We start from the raw sequence: 24,879 nt of genomic DNA on the forward strand, positions 1-24,879 counted from the left end.
TTTTTATATAATATAAATAAGGGTATTAATGTAATTTCATTTAGGTATGATTTTCTCTCTTCTTATTTTTCTTTCCATCCAAACAAGAGAAAAATTTCTTTCTACTTTCTTTCCTTTTATTTTCTCCTCATTCAAACAATACAAAAAAAAATTAACTTTTCTTTTTATTTTTTTTCTCTCATTTTCTTTCCATCCATTTTCTTTCCATCTATTTTCCATTTTACATCCAAACAAATCCTAAGTGAGAAGATAATAGTCGGTGGTAAGTGGTTAGAAATTAGAGGAAAGAGGGGGTGAGATTAAAATTGTGGTTGGATATCTAAGGTTAAAATAGGTTAAGATAAAAATTCAGAATCAATAGAGTTTTATTTGAGTAGTTCTATCGAATTAAATTTATTTATATAAGTTCAATTTTATTTTTTCGTAAGTAATTTGTTAAAATTGTCAACAAAATATAGTTCAAATGGCATAACTTTTTTCCTCGCTTAGAGATTTTAAATTTAAATTTTTTTCCTAATTTAAAAAAAATATAATTCATTAAAGTTTAAAATATCCTTCAATACAAATGATCATTTATTTTTTAAAAAATATTTAATTATTCTATTAATTTTTATAATTTTATCAAATTTTTAATTAGATCTTTATATTTTTTATTTTCAATTAACTTTTATACTGCTTTGTATTAGGTCTATCTTAGTATAAAAAATATTAAATTTAATTGAATAACAATAAAAAAATCTAACTAGATCTTTAACCACATATTTTTTTTAAAAAAATATTTTGTTAATTTTAATATTTTTTATATAAAAATATATTAATTATAAAACTAAAAACAGTATAAGAACTCAATTGAAAAGAAAAATGTATAAAGACCTAATTAAAAGTTTGGTAAAACTATAAAGACTAACATGATAATCAAACTTTAAAAAATGAAAAACTTTATTTTAAAATAAATTTAAACTTATGGGTAATTTACGTTAATAAATTAATAAATTGATTGAAAATTAAAATTATGCAAATATCTTCAATAAAAATTGGATCCACGCTTATTTTTAATAGGTTTATATAAATCGAATCAAATAAACTCAATTTAAGTATTTATTCGATTTATTATATAGAAGGTATACATAATAAATCGTATATAAAATTAGCAAATTTTGATTTACTATGTATACCATGTGCATAATAAATCGAATCGAGTAATTAAAACAATTTGATTCGATTTATTATGCCGGAACGCACACATGCTAAATAGATATGAATTAAAAAAATTTATTATAATACAAAATTTATTTTAATTCAAAGCATAGTAAATATATTAAAAATAAAAATATATTAAAAAACTTTAATAAAAAATTTTATACTTTTATTTTAATAACTACATAATAAATATATTAAAAACTAAAATTCACATTTTTTATTTTTTGTGCTAAAAATAAAAAATATATGAACAAAAATGATACATATAATATTTTAATAAATATACATAAATAAATTCTCATTGAAATAAATTTGATGTTGATGATTTGTGTCTTTAGAATAAATAAAGCCAATAATTTTATGCGTATCTATTTTAAATTAATGTTGGTAGACTTTTAAAAGTCTGTTTGGATATTGTCTATGTCCATCAAAAATATAGACACGATAACATATGTTCAATGTTTGTTTTGTGAGACATAAAAAAAAGAATTACACACAAGAATACATAAAATACTTGTATTTTGTGTCTTTCTCAAATAATGAGACACGAATTTTCATCCTGAGACACAAATTAAACTAAAATTTTAGACAAATTTACCCTTAGTATTTTTTAAAAATTCTAGATTTTTTCAAGCCATTTGGTTCTTCTCTTTTTCTCCGTGCCTCAACCCCCTTCTTCTTCTTTCCATATCTTCCTTCCTTCTTTCTTTCTTTCTTTCTTTCTTTCTTTTTTCTTCTTTTGTCGTCTTTTTTTTTTTTTGAACAAAAGAGCTTAACCCAATAAAGTGGAGCGATAAAGTCTCAAACAGAGACACAACCATCAAAAACAAAGAAAAAGCCTAAGAACAATCCCTAGTGTTGTCTCCGGCATTACCATCAACAACAAAAGGGATCCAAGTTATTCTATTCTCTGTAACTGATCAAGGATCTGTGAAACACCACTCTAGATTTCTTGTTATTAAAGATCTGCCCGTTTTTTTTCTAGCCACACATTTCAAATAACTGTAAAAAAACATATGAGCCACTTGTTACACTCCTCTTTCCTATTAGCAACACATGTCCAATTCTCAAAATGTTCTTTCAGTGAATCCGGAATAGACCACAACCTCCCAAAATCAGATAGTCAATCACACCACACCTGAACTTTGCTGCCGACACTGTTAACCTGTCTTAACCTTTCCTCTCTTCAATCTGTATGACCTCAACAAAATCTCCCATATAGCATATCGGATCTTGACATAACCCAGTTACAAAGCTCAGTTCCTCCCACGCAGTCAGTTTCTCCATCCTAGTATGAGCACCATATACTAAACAGAATGCACAGTTGAACTCATTTATTAAAAGCACTCCTTCAACACTTAACCATCTTTCCCCTTTGTCGTCTCGCTTATTAGGCTCCTCTGTAGCCTGTCCAGGTTCTCTTTTGCTACTAGAATTTTCATCTTCTTCGTCCACCCATTGCCATGTGGATCTTCTTTTTTTCCATCCTTTCTCATCTCTTTCACTTTCTTCCTCGGGTATCTTGTGCTCTCCTCCTATTGAGTTTAAATCTTCTCAACATTATGGATGTCACCCGCCTCCTGAAGTCTCTTACTACTCGCCACTTCATTTGTATGTCGATATCTAGCTTCTCTGATTGACACAACATTCTCTCGTAACCTCGTTCTGTTCATCTTCGTAATAGCCTTCATGACTCCACCCTTTGTTGTATACCGGATGAACGCAAACACGTACAAATTATCATTTTTTTTGTTTTCGTGAGATATATATATCATTTATACGTCTCGTCCAATTGAACAAGTGGTACAATTCCCTCTTTGATATATCTTCTAGAAGATGATCTACAAAGATAGAGAACGATTCGTTTTCCAAGCGACAGAACTCTTTTCGATTCCAAACCCTCATATCTCTACTAAATTGCCTAGTTCTACCCATCCCGGTGTTTTCCAACCCCCCTCTCTCATCTTCAAAAAATCCATAGGTTACATTTTTCTTTGTTTGTTGCAAAGAAGAAAGAAAGAAATAAGTTCTAAAAACTGTTAAATGAATAAAAGAAAATGCTTCTTCTTTTTCTTCTGCTTCTTCTCTCTTTTAGAAGTATGACCACTGTCTTGCCTCCGACTTTCCTCAATCTCCTCGCCGCCATTGCTAACCGCATCTCTCACTTGGAATTCCACCGTCTCAACCTCTACTTTCACCATTGTGTTGTCTCTTTTTTGCCTCTTGCCTCTGTGCTTCTGCATCTCGCTGTGCCTCCTTCTCTCGCTGTCACGAATCTCACCGCGTCGCCCCTTCCTCACCGTTGCGACGTCAATGTGGGTGCTGCAAGTGCCCATTGTTCTATCCATTTTACACTTTACCTCAAGAATTTTTTTTTCTTTTTAGATAATAATATTTGAACACAGATTTGGTTATTTGAGTTTAGTTTGACTGTTAAATTTTGATACTGAATTTGCTGTAATTTGATTAGTGTTAATGTGAGTATCATTATACTATTATTGTTTTTGTTTCTATCTTCTTGTGCTTAGTTATTTTTATTTTTAAATTTTTTCAGAATATAATATATATATTGTAAATCTTGTTTTGTTATGAAATTATGTAGATGAATGTTATGGTTTTGCAATTAATTTTATTTATAATTTTTTTTGAAAAAGATTTTAGATCTGGAAGTTGTTATGAGAAAAAAGATTGAAAATTTTGAGGATAATAAAGATGATAATGATGTTATTTTGTATGCTACGAAAGATAAAATAGACATTTTACAAATTTATATGTTCTGTCTATTATAACGGACAATTCACTTAAATAAATTGTTTCATCTTTAAAATTACGCAAATGTATTATTTTCAAAACGAAGACGCAAATGCATTGTTTCACATATTTATAGAAATCGCTACAGCATGGAAACCGCTGTTGCCTGCCGCGGTTTCTGCATGATTATGGCTAGTAGCGGTTTATGTGCATTGGGACACGTGTGTAAACCGCTAGAAGCAGCAGCGGTTTACGTTGAGTATAAAAACAAATAATAAAACTAATCTTTATCTAAAAAATAATTACAAAACAAATAATTAATGGTATATACTATTTAAATAATATCATAAAAAATTACTATTTAAATTTTTTTATTTATGATATTATTTAAATAGTATATACCATTAATTATTTGTTTTGTAATTATTTTTTAGATAAGGATTAGTTTTATTATTTGTTTTCATATTCAACGTAAACTACTGCTGCTTCTAGCGGTTTACACACGTGTCCCAATACACATAAACCGCTACTGGTAATAGCGGTTTATGACCAACCATAATCATGCAGAAATTGCGGCAGACAACAGCGGTTTTCATGTTGCCACAACTCAATGTAATCCGCGGCTGGCAGCAGCTGATTTTGTGTTTGTGTAAATCGCTACTGTCAGTAGCGATTTCTATAGATATGTGAAATAATGTATTTGCGTCTTCGTTTTGAAAACAATATATTTACATAATTTTAAAGGTAAAATAATTTATTTAAGTGAATTGTCCTATTATAACTATCAAACACAATTATTTTTTATCATGTATTTGTGTATATATCCATGTCTCTGTTACTCACTTTTGTGTCTATGTCTTAATTTATGAGAGACATCAAACAAACACAGTAAAATATTGAGACAGAGTACTTTAAAAAAAATGGAAAAAACATCACTAAGATTAAATCAAGATAAAGAGAAGAGATGAAATAAAATGTAAATAAAGTAAACCAAATTAAAATCATCAAGAAATTAAATATGTATATTCTTTTTTCTTCTTCACATACCAAATAAATTTTACTTTTTAAAAAATAATTAAAAAAAAAGAGAAACAAATTAAAGGACAAAAAAAGTATGCATGAAATTATTTAACTTTATTTATTTTATAGACACACATCATCAACATCATATTTATTTTAATGATAATTTATTTTTGTATATTTATTAAAAAATTATATATATTTTTTTGTTTGTATTTTTTTAATATTAAAAAATAAGAAAAATAAAAATAATTTTTTGTTTTATATAAAAAATTTTGGATGTATTTATTAAAATAAAAATATAAAAATATTTGTCATAATAAAAATTGTATTTTAATAAATACATTAAAAAATTTTATGTATGTATTAAAATAATTTTTATTATAATAAATTTTTATTTTTACTCATACACATACTATGTATGTGTCTTGTATATACAATAAAATAAAATAAATTAATTTAATTTATTATGTATATTCTGTATATAATAAATCAAATTACATATAAATACTTAAATTAAATTTACTTGATTCACTTTTTACAAATTTATTTAGAATAAATATATAACTAATTTTTAATTCAGAACGTCTAGATAATTTTAGCATCCAATCAATTTATCAACGTAAATTACCCATTAATTTATCACTTTGTGCTTTAATAAATTTTTCACGTACAAATTCCGATAGCGGGTAAGAATATCATGTCTTGTACGGGTTGAGATCTAGCTTTAGATTTTTGCTACACCCAAACAGTAAGCAAATCAACTCAACTGTGCAGGTGGGCCTCCTACGATATCTGTTGTCTCTCCAATTACGTGGCGGAAATCTAGCGCTTTCCTTCCTTCGTCTGAGATCAAGACTCAAGAGAGATAAGAAGGTAAACTAGAAAAACAGAAGAGAGAGAAAAAAAAAAATTACGATGAAAAAAAAGTCATCAAGCTCCAGCATCGGTGGTGTGGGCTCCACGGCTCTGCGTTCATAGGTCACCGTCAACACGTCCCTTTTGTCTAATAAAAAATAATTTGTGAATAGTCCTGTAAAAATATTTTAATTTAAATATAATAATTAAAATTTATTCAATATAGAGTACCAACAAACTCACGGATTTTGTTTAGGAAATGTATGATAAAGCATAGCGTAGTAATTAGTAAAAATAAATTCTCTTAATATTTTTAATAATTAAAAAAATAAAATAAAATATTTAATTTTTTCATATTTTTTAATTTTATTTATAAAATCAACGATAAAAAATTACACTTTATTTTTTCGGTGGTTAAAAAAATTTGAGAAATAAATAAATGATAGTAAGTAGGGGTGCACATGGGCCGGGTGAAGCCGGGTTTGATGTGACCCAGACCCGGCCCGAAATATACACCGGGTCTATTTATTAGACCCGAACCCGGCCCTAGACCCGATGAAACCAATACACTTTCGGGCCACAATTATACCGGGTAAAAACCGGGTGAAAACCGGGCCGTTAACATTACATTACATTGATACCTTCTTGTAAGCTAGCATGTAAAAATATCCAAAGTTCCAAGACTCCAACCATTATTTAACATGATAAAATTCACTTAGAAAAATATAACAAGAACCAACCCTTCTTCAAAATTAAAGCATAACCACAATCAATACTAAAGTATAACCACAATCAATACTAATATTGTCTAATAATACCAAATATTTAAATACATACAAATAACACAATATTATGCATTCTAAACATAAAACATTAACTTATAGTCTTATAATGACTAATAACACAAAATATTAAGATTTACAATACTTAAATTCCACATAAGAATAGTCATGATCCATCACTAATAACACAAAATATTAATTGTGTATGATGACCGGGCCACCGGGCCGACTTCGGGTGACCCGAGCTATGGCCCGGACCCGACCCGAAATAATGACCGGGTCTATTTTTGAGACCCTTACCCGGCCCTAAACCCGATGAAATCACACCAAATTAGCCCCAAAAGTGTTCGGGACCGGGCCGGGCCTTCGGGCCGGGCCGGGTCTGTGCACCCCTAATAGTAAGTGTTGGTAATGGTAGCTAGGGTTAGGAGAAGGGCACGTGATGCAGGTTAAAGGGATAAGAGAGGGAATCCGAAGGCAATTCCCAAGAAGAAGAACATGTACATGTGCCAACCACAACTAACACCTAGCCGTGCCCTGCCTACCCCGCTCCACCCTATCCCAATGGCCCACCACCTCCTTTTCTGTCATCCATCACCATTCACCATTCGCGCACGCCACCCAACCAGCAGAACATTTCTTTTTTTTTTTTTAAATATATATTTATTTATTTATAAAATTAAATATGAAAATATATTTCTTATGGCTGTTTGTTGGGCTTGAAGGGCATAAAAAGTCATGGGTCTTGGTGGTGAAATTTGCACGGGTTCCTTTCCAACTTCTCTATATAACCATATCAACAAGGTTGGTATATGCCTCACTACTCGTAAAAAGATAGGGTTTCTAGGTGCCCCTATCATCTCCTCTTGGGTTAGTTAAGCACTTGAGTTGAGTTGGATCGGATCGGACTTTCGGAGTAGTTCTTACTTTCCATTTACAGTAGGATCGGTTTCGAATATATACTTGAGCTAGGATGAGATGAGATGCATGAGTGCTACTAGATCTATAAGCTAATATATATATATGGCTCCTCCTTATAATCTAATCACAGTTTTAATTATGATAGTCAAGGTTTAACTTTTGAAGTGCCCTTGTTCTTGCTTTTGAAACTCTTGCTGCAAGCTAGTTTGTTCTTTATTTATTTATAACAATCTAAGTAAGGGTTTTGTTTTGTTTGGTTTTAGTAGGGTTTGGATGTGGAAGATGGTGATGAGTGGAGCTCCTTGAAGTCCAACAGAGGGTCTTGGTGGGTGGATTGAGCTGCTAAGCTATGGATCCCACAGTACTACCCATATATACCCCATTATGCAGTGGTAGTTCTGCGGATTCCATATCCTGGGAGCTTCATTACCTTTCCTCAGATCCTTATTTGGATTGAAGGGAGCTCTACATAGCATCCTCTTTCTAACTTGTACTCTTCAATTTGTTAGATTTATTTTTTATGTTACCTCTCCATCTCATTTTTGTGTGGTACAGGAACCCATCTGGCTGCAGTGGTATAACCGAGCTAGGTGCTGCAGCTCTATATAACGCGTTATGCGATCTCCACTATCTCTCAATCAACATTCATTAGTTTGGCTTGTAGATCCGGATCACATATCACTTATCAGTACAGTGTTGCTCCAAATTCATTTTATTTTTTAGTTGCAGTTATTAACTAGTTGTTCGCCTTTAAACAACATTTGTTTTATTCATACGTGCCGAGTTAATAATGTATGCTTTTATCTGGTTGTCCGATAAAGTGATAACTTGATAAATTTGGTATTGTTGTTGCCGATTTAGGGCGGTATATTGATGTATTGATATTAGGTTTAATATTGCATATTTGCATCGAAATTGTTTGCCAATAAAAAAAATTAGCCAAAAACAGTTTGAAGTTATTTTATTTAATATAACAATTAATGAATCTTAACTAAGATAAATTGTAGTTTTTTTTTTTTGTCATTCTAACTTACCGATATTGAATCAAGGAACTCTACTCTTGAGGGTGAGGGTGAGTTTGGATGAAAGTAAGAGATTAGGAGATATACACTAAATTAAGTTTCTGAATGAATGGCTTTAGATTTTAGAGTTATAAAGGGTATAAGATTGAGTTAGATTATATTATCTAATTTAGTTTAAAATAAATATAATATTAAATAAAATATTTATAGTTATTAAAAAGGATATTGCTGTGTTAATCTCTTTTCTAGACAATTTAATTTTAGGGCAATTTATATATATAAAATAATTGGAAGGTGTTGCACAAATTCAACATTTCAGATAGGCAGACGCAATTATAACATTTTTAATTGTATGTAATTCGCGACACTTTAACGCCGATTTCACTTGCACGTAAACCGTTGGATCTAGTCGCAGTTTACGATCAAAGTCTTGAAGCAGATACACCGTTACACTCTGTAGCGGTTTATGAAGAGAGACGCTATGATGGTAATCCGCGAGACCCTTAAAGCACATAAATTGTATAGGGTTTTGCGGATTACCCTTGTAATATCTCTTTTCATAAACCGCTACAGGGTGTAGCAGCAGTTTATGTGCTTTAGGCTTTGAACGTAAACTGCGACAGGGTCTAACGCTTTACGTATAAGTTGAATCTGTGTTAGGGTGTCGGAGATTACATACAATTAAGAATGTTGCAATTGCGCATATCTGAAATGTTGTATTTGCGTAATACATTCTTTCAATTATTTTATATATGCAAATTGCCTTTAATTGTGTTCTTACTTTTTAGAGATATTGAAGAGAGAGAAATTTTGTATGAAAACTAAAATTTTAGTTATCAAAACATGATATTAAAACAAAATACAAAGTCTTAATTTTCCACTTTTTAATTTAGATATGGAAGTGGAAATAGGATAGAACGCAGTTATGGAGTGTACGAATATTTTATGTGTGTGTGGTGTCGGTGTGGTATCAGGATAAGAGAAATCGGACGGCGTTTGATTTGTGTCCCTCAATCACGTGTCGCGCATGCGTTTCTTCATTGGACGATGATTTCATTCCCTTATCTATATTTTTCCATTGGACGATGATTTCATTCCCTTGAAGCTCCACTCTCTTCCCGTGTCTTTTTTTTCAACCTTTCTCTATCCACCATTTTCCTTCTTTTTCATTATCTTCTTCAAACCTTGAAAAAAAATTAATTACAATGTCAAAAAAGCAGAAATATAAAGATGTTGATATCTCTATTATTCTGACTATGTAAGTTTGTTTTTAAATTTTTTTATATAACTGAAATATTATAAATAATGTTAAAAATTAAGATTGTAAATTATAGTCTAATAGTTAGAGCAATAATTAAAAATATATATATTTAAATTTTAGTTAGTGAATATGTTAATTAATGATAATGTTTGGATTAGACTAATGTAATAGATTAGCAAAAAATATATGTTTAGAATTGTTTGTAATAATTTAAAAAATTATAATTAATTATTACTAGAGCTATGTTATTATTATTAGTATTATTGTATAATTTTTGTAAAGTAGAATTTATAGAAGATTATATTTTTGATCGGGTAATAATTATTTATTTATTGTGAGATATTAAATTAACATAAATATATTATAATAATATTATTGTAGTTGAATTAGATTTGTCCGTAGGGTTAATTAGTTATTATTAATAGTAAGGGCAATTATACAAATAAAATGATTGAAGGTAAACGTTACGCAAATATAATATTGGCAAACTTTAAACGTAAATGCAACAAAAGCAATTATATGTAATCCGCGACACCCTCTAGCGGAACCCAGATGCACGTAATCCGCTATACCCTCTCGCGGATTACGTGGAGAGCCTGCATATCATAAACTGCTACACCCTGTAGCGGTTTATGACCAAATTTTTTGAATGCATAATCTGCTACATCCTGTAGCGAATTATGGGTAGAGTGGCTCATTATATAAACCGCGTGAGGCTATAGCGGAATTCATTTGAAAAAATTTGGAAAGAAAGTTAGAGAGAGAAAGTAGAGAGAAGGGAGAGAAAATTCTTGAGCATTGGAAGAATAGAGGATGAACGGCGGTTGTACCGGCTCGACGGCATTGCTCACGTAGTCGGAACCATCAATGAAGAGGTAAGTGTCTTTATTTTCTTTCAATATTTTAATAACTGTATATTTTATTCAATATTAAAGAAGTAATTTATTAATTAGAAAGATAGATACTTAGTTTAGCTTTTGCTTTGAAAATCAAATTTTGAAATTTAAACTTTGACATTTAACATTTAAAAGTAAAGATATAGAAGTAGGATTTTAAGTTGTGAATGGTAAATAAGTAATTTTAAAACCCAAGTAGCGTAAGAATAGAAACATAAGCTATAGTTTGGTGATGCCATTGTTAGAAATTAAGTCGGTCTTCTTTATTTCTGAATATGCAACCAACCCGATGTGTGTATAGCGTCCGTAGGCAACAGAATATGCTGTTACATGATAGGATCATACCTTACTTGGAGAGGGCTGAGTTGTACCACCTGGCTAGGCTGAATGCGCATTGGTTCTGGTTGAATGAGCCTATGGTCAGCGTATTTATCGAGAGGTGGCGGCTTGAGACCCACACTTTCCATATGTCATTCGGAGAGTGTACTATCACGCTCTAGGATGTGGCATACCAGTTAGGGCTGCCCGCGGATGGCCATGCTGTTTCTGGGTGCATGACTGACTTCCACCTGCACATCGAGGGGGCCAGACCGGCATGGGAGTGGTTCGAGGACTTATTTGGTGAGCTTCCGCCACCGGATAAGAGAAAGTTATACACAGTTCACTTCACATGGTTCCATGAGCGGTTCAGGTTGTTACCAGCTGATGCTTCGGAGGATACCGTGTGCATATATGCACGTGCATATATTATGATGCTTCTGTCGACACAGCTGTTCATGGACAAGAGTGCTAATCGGGTCCACCTTCGCTGGTTGCCTTTTGTGGCGAAACTTGACGACATGGGCAGTTATAGCTGGGGCACCGCTGCGTTGGCGTGGCTGTACCGATGCATGTGTAGGGTGGCGAACAGAAACATCACCAACTTGGCTGGACCCCTACAGTTGCTACAATCATGGATCTTTTGGCGGTTCCCCACACTGAGGCCGCAGGATTTTGATGCTTTCTCTTTTCCATTGACATCCAGGTATAATTCAATTCACGTATTCTTTCAAGTTCATAACGTTCTATATATGAAATTACATACTTATGTGCTATTTCTGCAACTCAGATGATCCACATATTTGCCCACTTCTGATGGGAAGGAACAACGGATTATTCAGTATCGTCTGGAATTGGATCGACTGACACATCGAGATGTAAGTAATTTATTTTTGTTTTTTATTATTTTATTAGTTCTTCCCCCACTTATATGTATACATTGGTACAATGCTGACTTGCCTCCTGACTATCAGATTGTGTGGGAGTCTTATGGTTCTCTCGACGTACTGGCAATCATCGATCCGGAGATACTAACTGAGGAGCACAGCCGGTTATGGTGGGCCGTCACCAGTCTGATATACTTTGTAGTGATTGAGTGATATCAGGTAGACAGAGTCTTCCCACAGCTAGGGGGCATACAGCATCTGCCTGAGCCAGCCCTTAACATAGAGTATCTTCATAGTAAGGACGACAGAGATGGAGATAGATGGTTCCCCAATTACTATAGGAAATGGTATCAGCATTGGGACGAGAGAGTTTGCTCTGTGTTGAGTGTCCAGAGAGTGGCTGATCCTGGTCCATCCGCTAAGTACCTGGATTGGTGGCACCGTGTTGCACATAGGATTCTGCCACCAGGGATTGCTTTCGCCGACCCCAGGCTGACCCAGGTTCTGGACGATGCTATACTCAGAGGGTCGTCGCAGGCGCCGACTAGAGTTCCAACGTCGGATATGCCTGATAACAGACGTATGGAGCGGAGACGGCGCATTGGTACACGTGCCACTGATCGCGAGTGGCGCTGGCTCGATGACATGATACAGGAGGAGCAGGTTGGTGGTGATGACGGAGGCTAGGCAGATCATCGCCTTCGTCGATCTAGTGCTAGACGACGGGCTGGATCGTCCCGTGGGCACCCTACTGACACTTAGGTTGGTGGCATTGCGGAGACTAGTACGGGTGGTACACTTTTTACTCACGTATCTAGCTCTCAGGTACTGCATGAGTGTAGCATGCAGATGTTAGTTGATCTTGCTACCACTACTTTCACCATGGATTTGGACGATCAACTGGCTGGACCCCAGTTTTATGCGGATTTTGCTGAGATCATACGGGGTAACAACATTCATCAGTACTAGAGTCTGATTCTAGGCGGCCCGTCCGACCCTCCAGAGTATAGGCCACAGCCAGTGGATGTGCCGTCCCAGGTTCCTGAGACCCAGCTCTCGGTCGACCTGAATGAGCCCGCAGGCAGCCCATACGACACTTGGTTAGGCATGGGGGGGACGCCACCATCTGCATTTGGAGTTGGGCTACATGAGGCTTCACCCGAAGATCGGCAAGCGGCCCGACTCGATGTGGCACAAGCTCGCACCTACTTGGTCCATTCGGGGGCGACAATGATGTTGATGGTGACCAGCAGTAGCGCCCATTGTCTTATTTCCGACTGTTATCATTGTATGAATTATGAATTATTTATTTTTTGTTAGGGTTAACGACTAGTGACAGTTATATTTGTATGACTTATGTAGTTAACTTATTTTGTGTTAGTGTTAATGTCTGGTGGCTATTATTTTCGTACGACTTATTGCAAATGACGATTACATTTTGTATCAATTCGTGCATTTTACATCATGTGTTGTTACTATTACACAGGTTTATATAATGAGCCACTCTACTCATAATCCGCTACAGGGTGTAGCAGATTATGTATTCAAAAAATTTGGTCATAAATCGCTATAGGGTGTAGCGGTTTATGATATGCAGGCTCTCCACGTAATCCGTGAGAGGGTATAGCGGATTACGTGCATCTTGGTTCCGCTAAAGGGTGTCGCGAATTACATACAATTCCTTTTGTTGCATTTGCGTCTAGAGTTTACCAATGTTGTATTTGTATAAAGTTTTCCTTTAATCATTTTATTTATGTAAATTACCCTAATAGTAAGTTAGTATTTATTATTAGTGAAATAGGAATAATTATTTTCCGATTTATTTATGAATAAATAAATAAATAATTATGTAAAAAATAAGTTAATAACGATTTAGGAAACAGTTGACAAAAATATTTAATATGAATAATAATATCATAATTTTTGAAAATTAAAAACTATGTGAAATAATTTTTAGTACTATTAATAAAATTCATCATCATCATCATCATCATCATCATCATCATCATCATCATCATCATCATCATCATCATCATCATCATCATCATCATCATTCTGAATTTAGTAAATTGGATTTAGTAAAATTAATTTTTTTAGTATTTTTGATAATTAATGATTATTGTTAGATATTTAATTAATATATTTTGTGTAGTTAAATTTGAAAATATTTTAATAATAATAGTTAAATAATTGATAGGTTATTTGTATTTATGTATACATGATAGTTTCTAAATTAGCTAATTAATATTAAATTTAGTATTAGTTTAATAAATTAGTAACTATGATTAGAAAATTATTAATTTTTAGTAGTAAATTAGTAATTATTAATTATTTGACTAATAGTTTGCTATGTTTTTGTAGAGTTCACAGAATTTGACATGTAATTATTTACTGCCTCCGAATTGGTACAATCAAATGTGGAGGAGCATTTACGGTTTATTGGTTTTTATCACGTTTCTTAGATTAGAATAGTTCAATGTTAGAAAACACTGGTAAATGCTCTAGTTGAGAGGTAGTACTCAAACACACACACATTTCACCTTCTGGTTGGTGAGTATGCTGTGACACTGGAAGATGTGGTTGTTATTTTTTGTCTTCCGACAAAAGGTCTTCTAGTGACAGGAGTGACTATAGAAGATGGCTCCTCAAACAAATGTTCGTTTGCCAGTGTATTTGCCACGTCTGTTACATTTGTCTCTATAGTGCCGTCACCTTGATATTCCTCTCCATCTAGACCAACAACTTTATAATTGCTTTCAAACTCTTCTTCACTGTCACTATTGTGATCTTCTCGTTCAATATTTCAGGCGACTTCAGATTGTTCGAACTCAATATACAACTCAATGAACGACATCTGAGCGCGACTTTTAATATACATTGAAAACATCTCTAGCATGCTCGCTTCATCAGTTATATATTTGGTTTAAAATTGAGTGAAATCACAAAATAACGGTATATGATACCTGTATAAAATACATGGTATTTTCTTTGACATTTCAGAATCTATCTTCTCACAAATCATACTTTTTAGTTCTTCGAATGAGATTATAAATGGAATATAACAAATTTTCACAAACAAATTTCATTCCTTCAAATGTTTATAACAAAATATGACCAAAATAATATTTTTAATAAGACTCTATCATTCATTTTTCACTCACATAAATATGAATTTCACTGTCAATTTTTTTAAGCTCATACGAAATGATAGAGATAGATATAGGTAGAGGAACTAAGGAAAGAAGAAAAAGAAAAAGAAGGAAAGGAGATCTGCAAACTCGTATACGACATACACACAAATCGAACCAACTGATTTGTATTGACGCATTAAAATAACATATATAATAATTAAATTAGACGGTCCGATTCGATTTTTTCACAATAAAAATAATTAAAACCATATTAAAATCGAACGGTCCAACAATTAGATACACTAAAATTTAAATTTTTTCTCCCACACAAATCAAATTGTTCAATTTGTGTACCTAATTTCTTTAACCAAAAAATTAGACGTTTCAATTTTTTCGTCACATAATTCAAAAAAAGCTATCCTACATTTATATCTAACACTACCCACTCTATAACAAAACACAACACACAATTTACATATCCAAATAAATGAGCCCCTAATTTTCTCAATTCCCAGTATCTGAAAACAAAGTACTTTTATAACGTTGGATGGGAGAAGTCAAGAAGGGTTTTGCATGCCTCTATGCTTTGTCCACCCCCAATTACACTAGCTAAAACTGAAAACTTTTATTCTTCAATTAATAAAATGAAAATTAATTTAGTTTTTAACTTTATTATATATAAAAGTAAAACCTTATTTTATCCTTTACAGGTAAATTCTCGATCTTCCTAGAGTATTGAACTTCAAAGTGAGGTTAGATTATTTTTATAATAATATAGATTTTATTAAATTCTACTTCATCTATTTTAAAAATTAAAATATTTGAGAGACTAATAATAAGTCTAAATTATCTTGTTTAAAATTTATTAATTACTGTCAAAATAAATAGATTATAAGATATAATAAACATGTGAATATATATACTATATATTTATAAATGTTTAATTAAATAAAATAAGTTTAAATTATTATTTTTTCTAGCATTATTGTTTAATAATTATCTGTTACATATTTTAGCATTTTAGTATATTTAAATTTTATGTATCTTTTTGTATATATAAAGTAGATTAGAATCACACGTTTACGAAACTGTTATATAAGCTTAATTTTGATGCTGTATAATATTTTATATGATTATTTATGTAATTAATAAAAATAGTTGTTATTTTTTATAATATGACATTATGTAATTTGATATACATATAAGATTATTTTATATGTTAAAAATGAGAAACCATCAAATTAGTTATTTTATATATATATATATATATATATATATATATATATATATATATATATTAATTAATTAATTAAAATAATTGTTATAGTAAAATAACTAAATTTATATCAAATTAATCATAAAATTTATTTACATTAATATTTTTTTTTTTGAAATATCAAACGGTTATATATATATATATATATATATATATATATATATCAAATTGTATTGTTAAAATCTATAGACTTCATCTCCGTATTATGATATTGAGGGTGCGTATTCTTGAATAGATCTTTCAATTTGGCTAAGCACCAAGTCTAAAGTCCTAATAAGTTGTGTAGGCACAGTGCTCTTAATCAAGTCCAATCTTTAGGAAAGCGTAACGAAATGCATATATACCATTCTTGAATGGATGATCTTGTGAGGTATAAATATAATTCGTCATTTGTAATGTTTTAGTGTCTTTTTTTGAATGGTCATGAGTATAATTTGGTCATAAAAAAATATAGAGTGTAGATATTTGTAAATAGCACCGTATAAGTAAATATTTTATATTTTATCAATAAAAGTTAAGATCGGATCTTGAAAACATATTTCTCTTTTGTGAATGTGACACTTTTTTAAGTAGTTGAGGATTATAGCCGTTGATCAATTATGATATAGTAATTGTATTTGAAGATTGTAACAGAAACAAATAATGTTGCTATTTTGAAGAAATAGTAAGCAATTTATAACAATTACGAGTTAGATCACAAATTATATATAGGACTAGAAAACAGGATGTATTTCGTTGTGGTTGATGAAAAGAATTTAGCCATTCGAATGAGAGTAAAAGTTTTTTTCGGTTCTTAACCATTTATTCGATGGACATTGTGCTCCTTAATAATTATAAAAACACAAATCGATCTTCATCCACTTTTGTATTTGTTCAATTCAGCCCCTAAAATCGGTTGACAGTAGGTCAACACTGACGTGTCAGGTAACTATGTCTATGTAGTTTTGTCTTCTTTGTAATAGGGACAAATCGCCTCCTGAGCTCCTCAACCATCTCCCTCCTCCGCTTCACCTGCTTCCTCTCTGCCACCGCCTCTTTCCTCTCCCTCAAAAACTCTCTCTCCCTCCTCTTCTCCCTCTTCTCCATTGCCTCTCAACTCCAAAACCCTAACCCCAACTCCCCTAATCCGCCTCACCTCCTCTCCGGAATCATTATCAAAATTATCACCACCGCAATTATCATCAAAATCACCGTATTCACTTCTTCTCATCCTCATCACAATCATTATCGTCAGCAATAATATTATCATTAGAATTCAAAAATTCAAAAACTAAAAACATAATCACACTAAAAGAAGTACTCTGGTCACTTGGAGGAAAAAATTATCAGAAAAATCAAGACTAAAAATAAGTAAAGTTTGAGTGTTAAAATAAATGAAACTCATGATGTTGTTGTGGCGGTGGTAGTAGTTATGAGTGATGAAGAGAAATGAGAAAGTAAAAAAAAAATGCAAAGAGAGAGGAGAGGAAGGAGAGAGAGTTTAGGAAAATATAAAGTTCAGGAAAATATAAATTTTTCATTAATTATTGTGCATAAATGATGATGATAATATTATTATAATGACGACGATGATTGTGAGTGTAGTGGCGGTGGTGAAAAGGAGGGATTGGAGGGAGAGGAAGGAGTGTGAGTGCGGTGGCGGTGGAGAAGAGGAAGGAGAGTAGAAAGAAAGAGTTTTGGAAGAGGGAGATGGTTGAAGAATTCATAGAACAATTTGTCCCTATTACGAATGAGTTGTTACCTGACACGTCAGCGTTAATATGTTGTTAACTGGTTTGGGGGACTAGATTGAACAAATACAAAAGTAGATGGAGACTGATTTGTATTTTTATAATTGTTAGAAAACGCAATGTCCATCGAGTAAATTATTAAAGATCGGAGAGGACTTTTACTCTTAGAATGATGAAGAATTAGGGTATAGTGGAATTAAGTACTTGGTTTCAAGTTCTGTTTTGTCAATGTTAAGAAATAAACAAATAAATTAAAAATAACAAGAAAAAAACACCCCTATTTAAAAGTTCTATCTACTATTCAAATTCAGGTACAACACTACAACATATTAAGAGTTAGCTATATAAATCATTTGTTTGGTCCAAGTCTCTGGGGCCGTTGGTCCTCCCATCTCAAAAAAACGAACATTTCTACTTTTGGCTATAATTATGCGGCTTTTTTATATATTTAAATATAGAAAAAACTTTAATTCCCGGAATACGCACCAAATCAAAACGTTTCTGAAATACGCAGGGCCATCTCATGGGCGTCGTCCGCAAAATGGAGAAGCACGTCAACTCACTCCCGGCGGCCGCGAATTGGAGCTGACACGGGCAGCTTTCCCATTTCGTGCATGGCAGGAACAAAATGACCCATTCCACCCCCGGCGCACACGACTTGGACCATATCAAGACCTGCGCCAGCGAAATGGGGCAATTAGCTTGCGGTGGACACGAAATGGAGACTTGCTTTTGGGATTCAACACTTTCTTGCCAAGGGGTTATGAAATCACACTTCCACTGGAGGATGAACAACCTGCCCCAAAGAAGCCTATTGAATTTGAAGAAGTGATTAATTTTGTGAACAAAATTAAGGTAAAATGTTCTTGGGCCTGATTGGTTTTCTAATACAGACTCAGTTTGAATACAGAATGGGCAGTTCTAGTTGAATCTAATTCATCATTTTTATTCAAACCCGGTTTCAAGGTGATGATCGTGTTTACAAGTCATTTCTGGACATATTAAATATGTATAGAAAGGAAAGCAAGTCTATAGCAGAGGTCTACCAGGAGGTTTGTTTTGTCTATGCATGTGTTATTATGTTATAGCTAGGAAAAATTTTTATATTTGTCTTCCAATGTCATTTATATTAGTCATAATATTTCCTTCGACATTCATTTCAATCATATTATGGACTTCTTCAGGTTGCTGCACTTTTCCAAGAGCATCCGGATCTTCTTGATGAGTTTACTCATTTTCTCTCGGACACTTCCTCAGCAGCCTCTGCTCATTATATTTCTGCTAGAAATTCTATGCTACGTGATAGGAGCTCTGCAATGCCAACTGTATGGCAAATGCATGTTGAGAAGGTTTATCTCGGTATTTTTCTGTCTCCGAGATGCTAAGTCAAGGTGCCTGGAGGTTTCAACACCTTTTGGTGGCTGCATTATTGCCCCTTTAATGAGATGCATGCTTCTAGTGTATTATTGTTCAAGCAACATACCTATAGCACTTAATGATAGCTGTAGAAAATTAAAAAAATCCATCCCTCTAACTTGCTATGATGTTACATTGGCTAAAATATTATGTTGTTGAGAAGTAACTATTTCTGGGTCATAAGGAATTTTACAGTTAGTAGTTTAGGATTTCTTAAATTGAACATTGCAGTTGTTTACTTTTACTTAGGATGTTATTCTCACCTAGTTATAAGTCTTTGGCTTATCTTTCTCCAAAGCATTAAAACCCTGAAGCCTTAAAGTAGCATTTTGTCTTTTACTATTTTTCTCCAAAAGCATTAAAACCCTGAAGCCTTAAAGTAGCCATACACAAAGCAATCCAATCTTAACAATGGAAAAATTTTTAGAGAGAAAGAAGGTTGTGAGGTTCAGAACAATTTTGGAGAGTTGGAGAAGAATGGAGATAATGCCTTCTTGCGTGGATGAAGTAGCGTTTATATAGCCACATTGAGATCCCAATTCATGGGCAATACACATGAGGTGCATCATCTCGCGTGTACTGACAGTGAAATGGATCCAATTCGTGCCTGCCTCCCCAGAGTTCCCCAATTCGTGGATGTCAGCCACTAATTGGCTTCCCCTCCATTTCGTTTGTGCCGCACCAGACATGGAAGTTGCCCGTGTCAGCTCCAATTCGTGGCCGCCGGGAGTGAGTTGACGTGCTTCTCCATTTCGCGGACGACGCCCATAAGATAGCCCTGCGTATTTTGAAAACGTTTTCATTTGGTATGTATTCCGAGAATTAAAGTTTTTTCTATATTTAAATATATAAAAAAGCCTAATTATGCTGCATGCAAAGTTAGGTAAAGTATCATCTTTAAACTTTAATGGAACTAATAAAATGCTCTAATGGAACTAATAAAATGCTCTAATGAAAAGTTAATAATATTTGATTTTATAATTTCCTATCATATATAAATTTTATTATCTTATTTAAAAACGACTAAATACTTATTTTACCTCACATCAAAAGAACATAATTATTTAATTTTATTTTATTTTATTTTTATCTTTTGGCTAAAATTGTAATTTTAACTAAAAAACCTAAAATAGGACATTAATTTTTTTAAAGTAAAAATAAAACATTTCAAATCTTAAAAACAAAAATACTAAAATGGTACTCTAACTTAAAATGTAATATGGACACACGAAAAAGAAAAAGTCTAAGGAGCCAGCAACTTTTGTGTTTTGTGGCCAGCACTTAACCATCAAAAGAAAAGTGAGTGATCTCCCACCATTGAATGTAATCTCACACCATTAAAAGGACTATTGATGGCCAATTGATGGTTACAAACCAAAAAAATTGCTGACCCCCTAACACTCCTCCACGGAAAATAATTAGATGAGAAATATTAGAGAATTATTATTTTTTATTAATATTAGTCAACACTATTTTTATACTATTAAAATTTAAAATTTAATATTTAATATTTAATATTTAATATTTAATATTTAAAATATTATCGATTGTTGACTAAAAATAAATAGATAATCAATTTTATTAGACATATAACATTATTCTAATTAGATATATAAATAACATTATAGTTAAATTGAATATATATATCGCGTTGCCGTTGCGAGCTAAGTTAATATACACAGGGAGTAGTGTAAAATTATGATTCAATTAGTACACCCGATATCTAAGGGGAAAAAAGACCAAAAAGTTAAGGAAATACTAATTACTATCATAAGTAGAAATCATATGGAATTTCAAGGACATCCGTAATTTCTTCGGTCTCTATCGATTTTGGAATTTTTTGACGCTTTGGGAGTTATGGTGATTTCTTTTTACGACATAAACCTAGCTTGTTGATAATCTCAATATGTCTATTATGTATTTGCACTCCTTGGCATCCATAAACCCTTTGGACCCTTTGAATTTTATCAGCAACAACGTCAGAAGTTCTGAACCAAATAAAATTCATTCCAGAAACAACACTAGATAGTTGATCAAAAACATGAGAGAACAAAAAGGAAGAGGAGGAGAAGAAAGGGGTAATCTCATACTTCTGAATTCGACAACGGTCTATTTTCTGTGATGGCTTCCAGGTTCCAACCTCTGAAACGAAAAAACTCATTAACAGCAGCTAAGACCTACGGATGAACTTTGATGAGGAAAAACAAAAATTTCACAGCAAGTTTATACCCTTCTGCTGCTTCTGTTTTCAGTTCTTTTATGCGAGCTTCAAGAGAAGCGCAAGCAATTTGGATGTCTATATTTTTCTGACACAGATCCTTCCATTGCATGGACAAAGCATTGAGCTCGCAAGCAGTATTTTGCTGGCAAGTGAATCGAAGCGTTCTCGGGTAAAAGTATAACAGCATTTAACAAATTACGAAAGGATATAACAGAAAGTCAGAAAGTCATTTCACCTGATGATATTTCCTTTCACGATTTACATTTTCAATCTTTTCACCAAGTTCCTGAGCTAATTTCTGCATTCTGCAGATATAAACACAACTGTGATCAATTGACCAGCACCACATATTGATAAACAAAAATGAGATTAGTGTTATGTTTGACACACCACATTGCACTTTTCTCCTAGCAACCACAGGACAGCTTCATTATTTTCTAGATTCTTGCTTATTTAGCATTTATACAATCTTCTTCATTCATTTATCAAATAAAATTGCCTCTCTGAATTAGTATAACTTTCTCTAACTGTTTTAGACGGAGTGAAGCTAGTCAAACCTAAACCTTCCTATACAATAGTATGAATGTAATTTCCAATAAAATATAGACCTAGATTGATTACATGAACAAACCTTGACAAATATACTTCCAATCGATTATTGTGTTGTTTCCAGGCATCGGTGCCATATTTTAACAACAAATCCACATTTTCCATCCTGCAGTAGAAAGCAATCAGAGGTTGTGAGATGTATATTGTTAATTAAGTTGAGAGAGGGAGAGAGAGAAAGATACCTGATATTCTGATATTGAAGAAGGCGTTGAGATCTCTGAAGTGCTTGCTTCCAAGCAGTTTCATCGTTCCTCTTATTGGCAGCTGGCACTTCAAATTCATAACGCGACCTATCAAGAGCGACGGGAGGCCTTCCGGCTCTTACACGCTCATACTCTCTACCAACCATTGGGTACTCCTGCAATAACTCACATATCACAAACTCTTTACTCACTGCAACAATTAGAACGAAAAGAAACGAAAACCCTAATTCTGACCTCAAAATTCAAGGTGGGAAGAGGGGGTAATTCTTTGAGGAAGTCAGCGGGCATCTTGGTACTGCGGCGCATTTCTTCCTCCACGAGACGGTCAACCTCGAGCTTCACTTTGGGGTCGGCGTAGTCGGAGTCGATGTAAGGCAAAGCGTCGATGATTTCCGCGTGGGAAGAACATGCTTGGCGCCCATAAGAAGGTGGAGCTTCCAGCATCAGTACATCGCCATTGTCTCGATCCGCCATGGTTGTAGACAGAGAGCGTGGGGAAGGAGGGAGTGTTTTCCTCAGCGTGATGATCCACCACCTGCACCCAGAGTAGATCAAACGATCCAACTTCCATCTGGGAAGAGCCCAAGCCTAGTAGCTTTTTTTTTTTTTTCTTTCTGGACAGTCCTAAACCCAATAATGTTATAACATGGGAGGTGGCTAAAATAGAAAAGAGGAGGATTGTTGTTCATTTTTAATTTTTTATTTCTCTATGAAAACACTAAACTGATACAATTTATTAACTCAATTCATATATTAATGTAATTGTACTTCATAAATACATATAATTCTATAAAGTATTTTAATAAATTACTCATAAAATTTTTACAAACATAAACATTTGATTGGACAAAGATATAAAATTTCAAGTAATTTTGCATTGATAAAAGATTTTCATTAAAACAAGAGAAAGTATAGGTAGACAACGATATGGGGAGTTAATAATTAATTTAATTAATTTTTAATAATTTATAATTTTAAATTTTTAAAAATAAAAATTTAGTTATAGGAAGTTATGTATTTTTCCATTTTACGCGTGCGAAGAACATGTTGCAGTTTCTTCCTCTCCGACAGTCTCTTCCGCTTTTTCCGCACTGACGCTGCACCGTCCGCCGCCTAGAATGCAACTTGACGCCACCCAACTATTCGAGAACATCCGACGAAGGCACCTCCTTCGCACACGTTGCGTCTGTGGTGCTGCAGTTTCTTCTTCTCTAGCAGTCTCTTCCACTCTCTCCACACTGCGAAGGTCCATCGTCCATGGCCCAGCTGTTCGAGAACGTCTGATGAAGACACCGTGCACGTTGCGTCCGTCTCGCATCCCCCAGCAGCCGGCGGGTTTCACCGTCCCAACATTTTCATCCGCGACATACAGCAGGTGGGGATGTTGCCACGTGTAAGGTGATTTGGAGTTTGGTTGGTTGCCTCCGGTTGATGTGGTGCATCGGATTAAAGATATCAAGAAGGCAAGTGCTTTGTTTCATGGTGTTGTGGATGTTTATGGCCAATTTGCCTTTTTTAATTCTTAATTGGATAGTTATTTTGATTGATTCAGTTTAAGTAATTAACAAATGCAATAAGCCAATAACTACATTGATGGTTGTTTGATAGCCGATGAGAGAACTTCTAACACTGGAGAGGTGGGATGATTGATGAGGGTGGGGTAGTAGACAATTTGAGTGGAAGAGAGAGGATGTTTAGGTAAATTCTTTTGCCAAATTAAAATTGAAATGATTAATTTTTTAAAATAATTGTTTGAATTTTTTTTTGTATTAGGTCAAATTCAAAACGTATTGTACACATTTTTAAAATTTTTGATTATTTCTCTAATAGAATTCTTAAAACAATAGTGTAACCAGTGATACTCTCATTAAATCACTGCAATTTCCTTGAATCAACCACAAAAAGAAGAAAAATGATCAATTTTTCAATCAATTATTAGACAAACTTAATTAAACTCTACTATTTGATAAGAGTTACGATTAAAAGTCATAATTCATTAATATAATATCATTAGTTAATTTGAATATAATATATGTGTGAAGTTAATTCTATTTGTACAATGTGTACAATGGGCTATTAAGTTACAAAATAAACATCTTGATTTTTGGGTTTACCAAAAATTGAATTCTCGACTTTTCCAATTTAGAGCTCTAATACCATGTCATGATACCAGTCATCCTAAAAACTTCAGCTGATAGAAAAAGGTAACACTAATGATTATATCTCTAACACTCTCTAAATCTCCATTATATACATTGTACAAATATTTTATTTGCTCTTCGTACTTTCCCAATTTGAATATAATATCATTGGTTAGAAAAAGGCATGTGGGTGGGTGTGGTTGATGGATGATATGAGGCAACAGTAGTTGTGTTCC

The 24,879-nt window shown here is 33.1% G+C and overlaps 1 protein-coding gene and 1 long non-coding RNA gene across 4 annotated transcripts; one reads left to right on the forward strand and one right to left on the reverse strand.

Moving 5' to 3' along the window:
* Positions 1-7,278: 7,278 nt before the first annotated feature.
* Positions 7,279-8,478, forward strand: LOC107631763 (uncharacterized). Its single transcript, XR_001618623.3, has 2 exons — positions 7,279-7,415; positions 8,088-8,478. It is a non-coding gene; the product is annotated as an uncharacterized LOC107631763 (long non-coding RNA).
* Positions 8,479-19,788: 11,310 nt separating this feature from the next.
* On the reverse strand, positions 19,789-23,186 carry LOC107631762 (pre-mRNA-splicing factor SPF27 homolog). 3 transcript variants are annotated; one of them, XM_016335307.3, is made up of 7 exons: positions 22,737-23,186; positions 22,482-22,657; positions 22,322-22,405; positions 21,926-21,995; positions 21,699-21,832; positions 21,560-21,611; positions 19,789-20,247 (listed from the first exon to the last, which is right to left on the reverse strand). In XM_016335307.3, exons 1-7 carry the CDS (start codon positions 22,974-22,976, stop codon positions 20,173-20,175), a joined length of 831 nt encoding a protein of 276 aa, XP_016190793.1. In that variant the 5' UTR covers positions 22,977-23,186; the 3' UTR covers positions 19,789-20,172. The 3 variants fall into 3 exon arrangements, with proteins under 3 accessions (XP_016190793.1, XP_016190794.1, XP_020975449.1); XM_016335308.3 differs by lacking the exon at positions 19,789-20,247 and adding an exon at positions 21,068-21,457; XM_021119790.2 differs by lacking the exon at positions 19,789-20,247 and adding an exon at positions 21,359-21,424.
* Between the last annotated feature and the right edge of the window lie 1,693 nt (positions 23,187-24,879).

Source organism: Arachis ipaensis, chromosome B3, assembly GCF_059453495.1.
Source record: "Arachis ipaensis isolate K30076 ecotype BB chromosome B3, ASM5945349v1, whole genome shotgun sequence".
NCBI lineage: Eukaryota > Viridiplantae > Streptophyta > Magnoliopsida > Fabales > Fabaceae > Arachis > Arachis ipaensis.

Coding starts and splice junctions, on each gene's coding strand:
- LOC107631762 (XM_016335307.3), bottom strand. CDS start 22,976: ATGGCGGATCGAGACAATGGCGATGTACTGATGCTGGAAGCTCCACCT. Junction 22,658..22,736: donor TTCCCACCTTGAATTTTGAG/GTCAGAATTAGG, acceptor GAGTTATTGCAG/GAGTACCCAATGGTTGGTAG. Junction 20,248..21,559: donor GACCGTTGTCGAATTCAGAA/GTATGAGATTAC, acceptor CAAAATACGCAG/GGCTATCTTATGGGCGTCGT.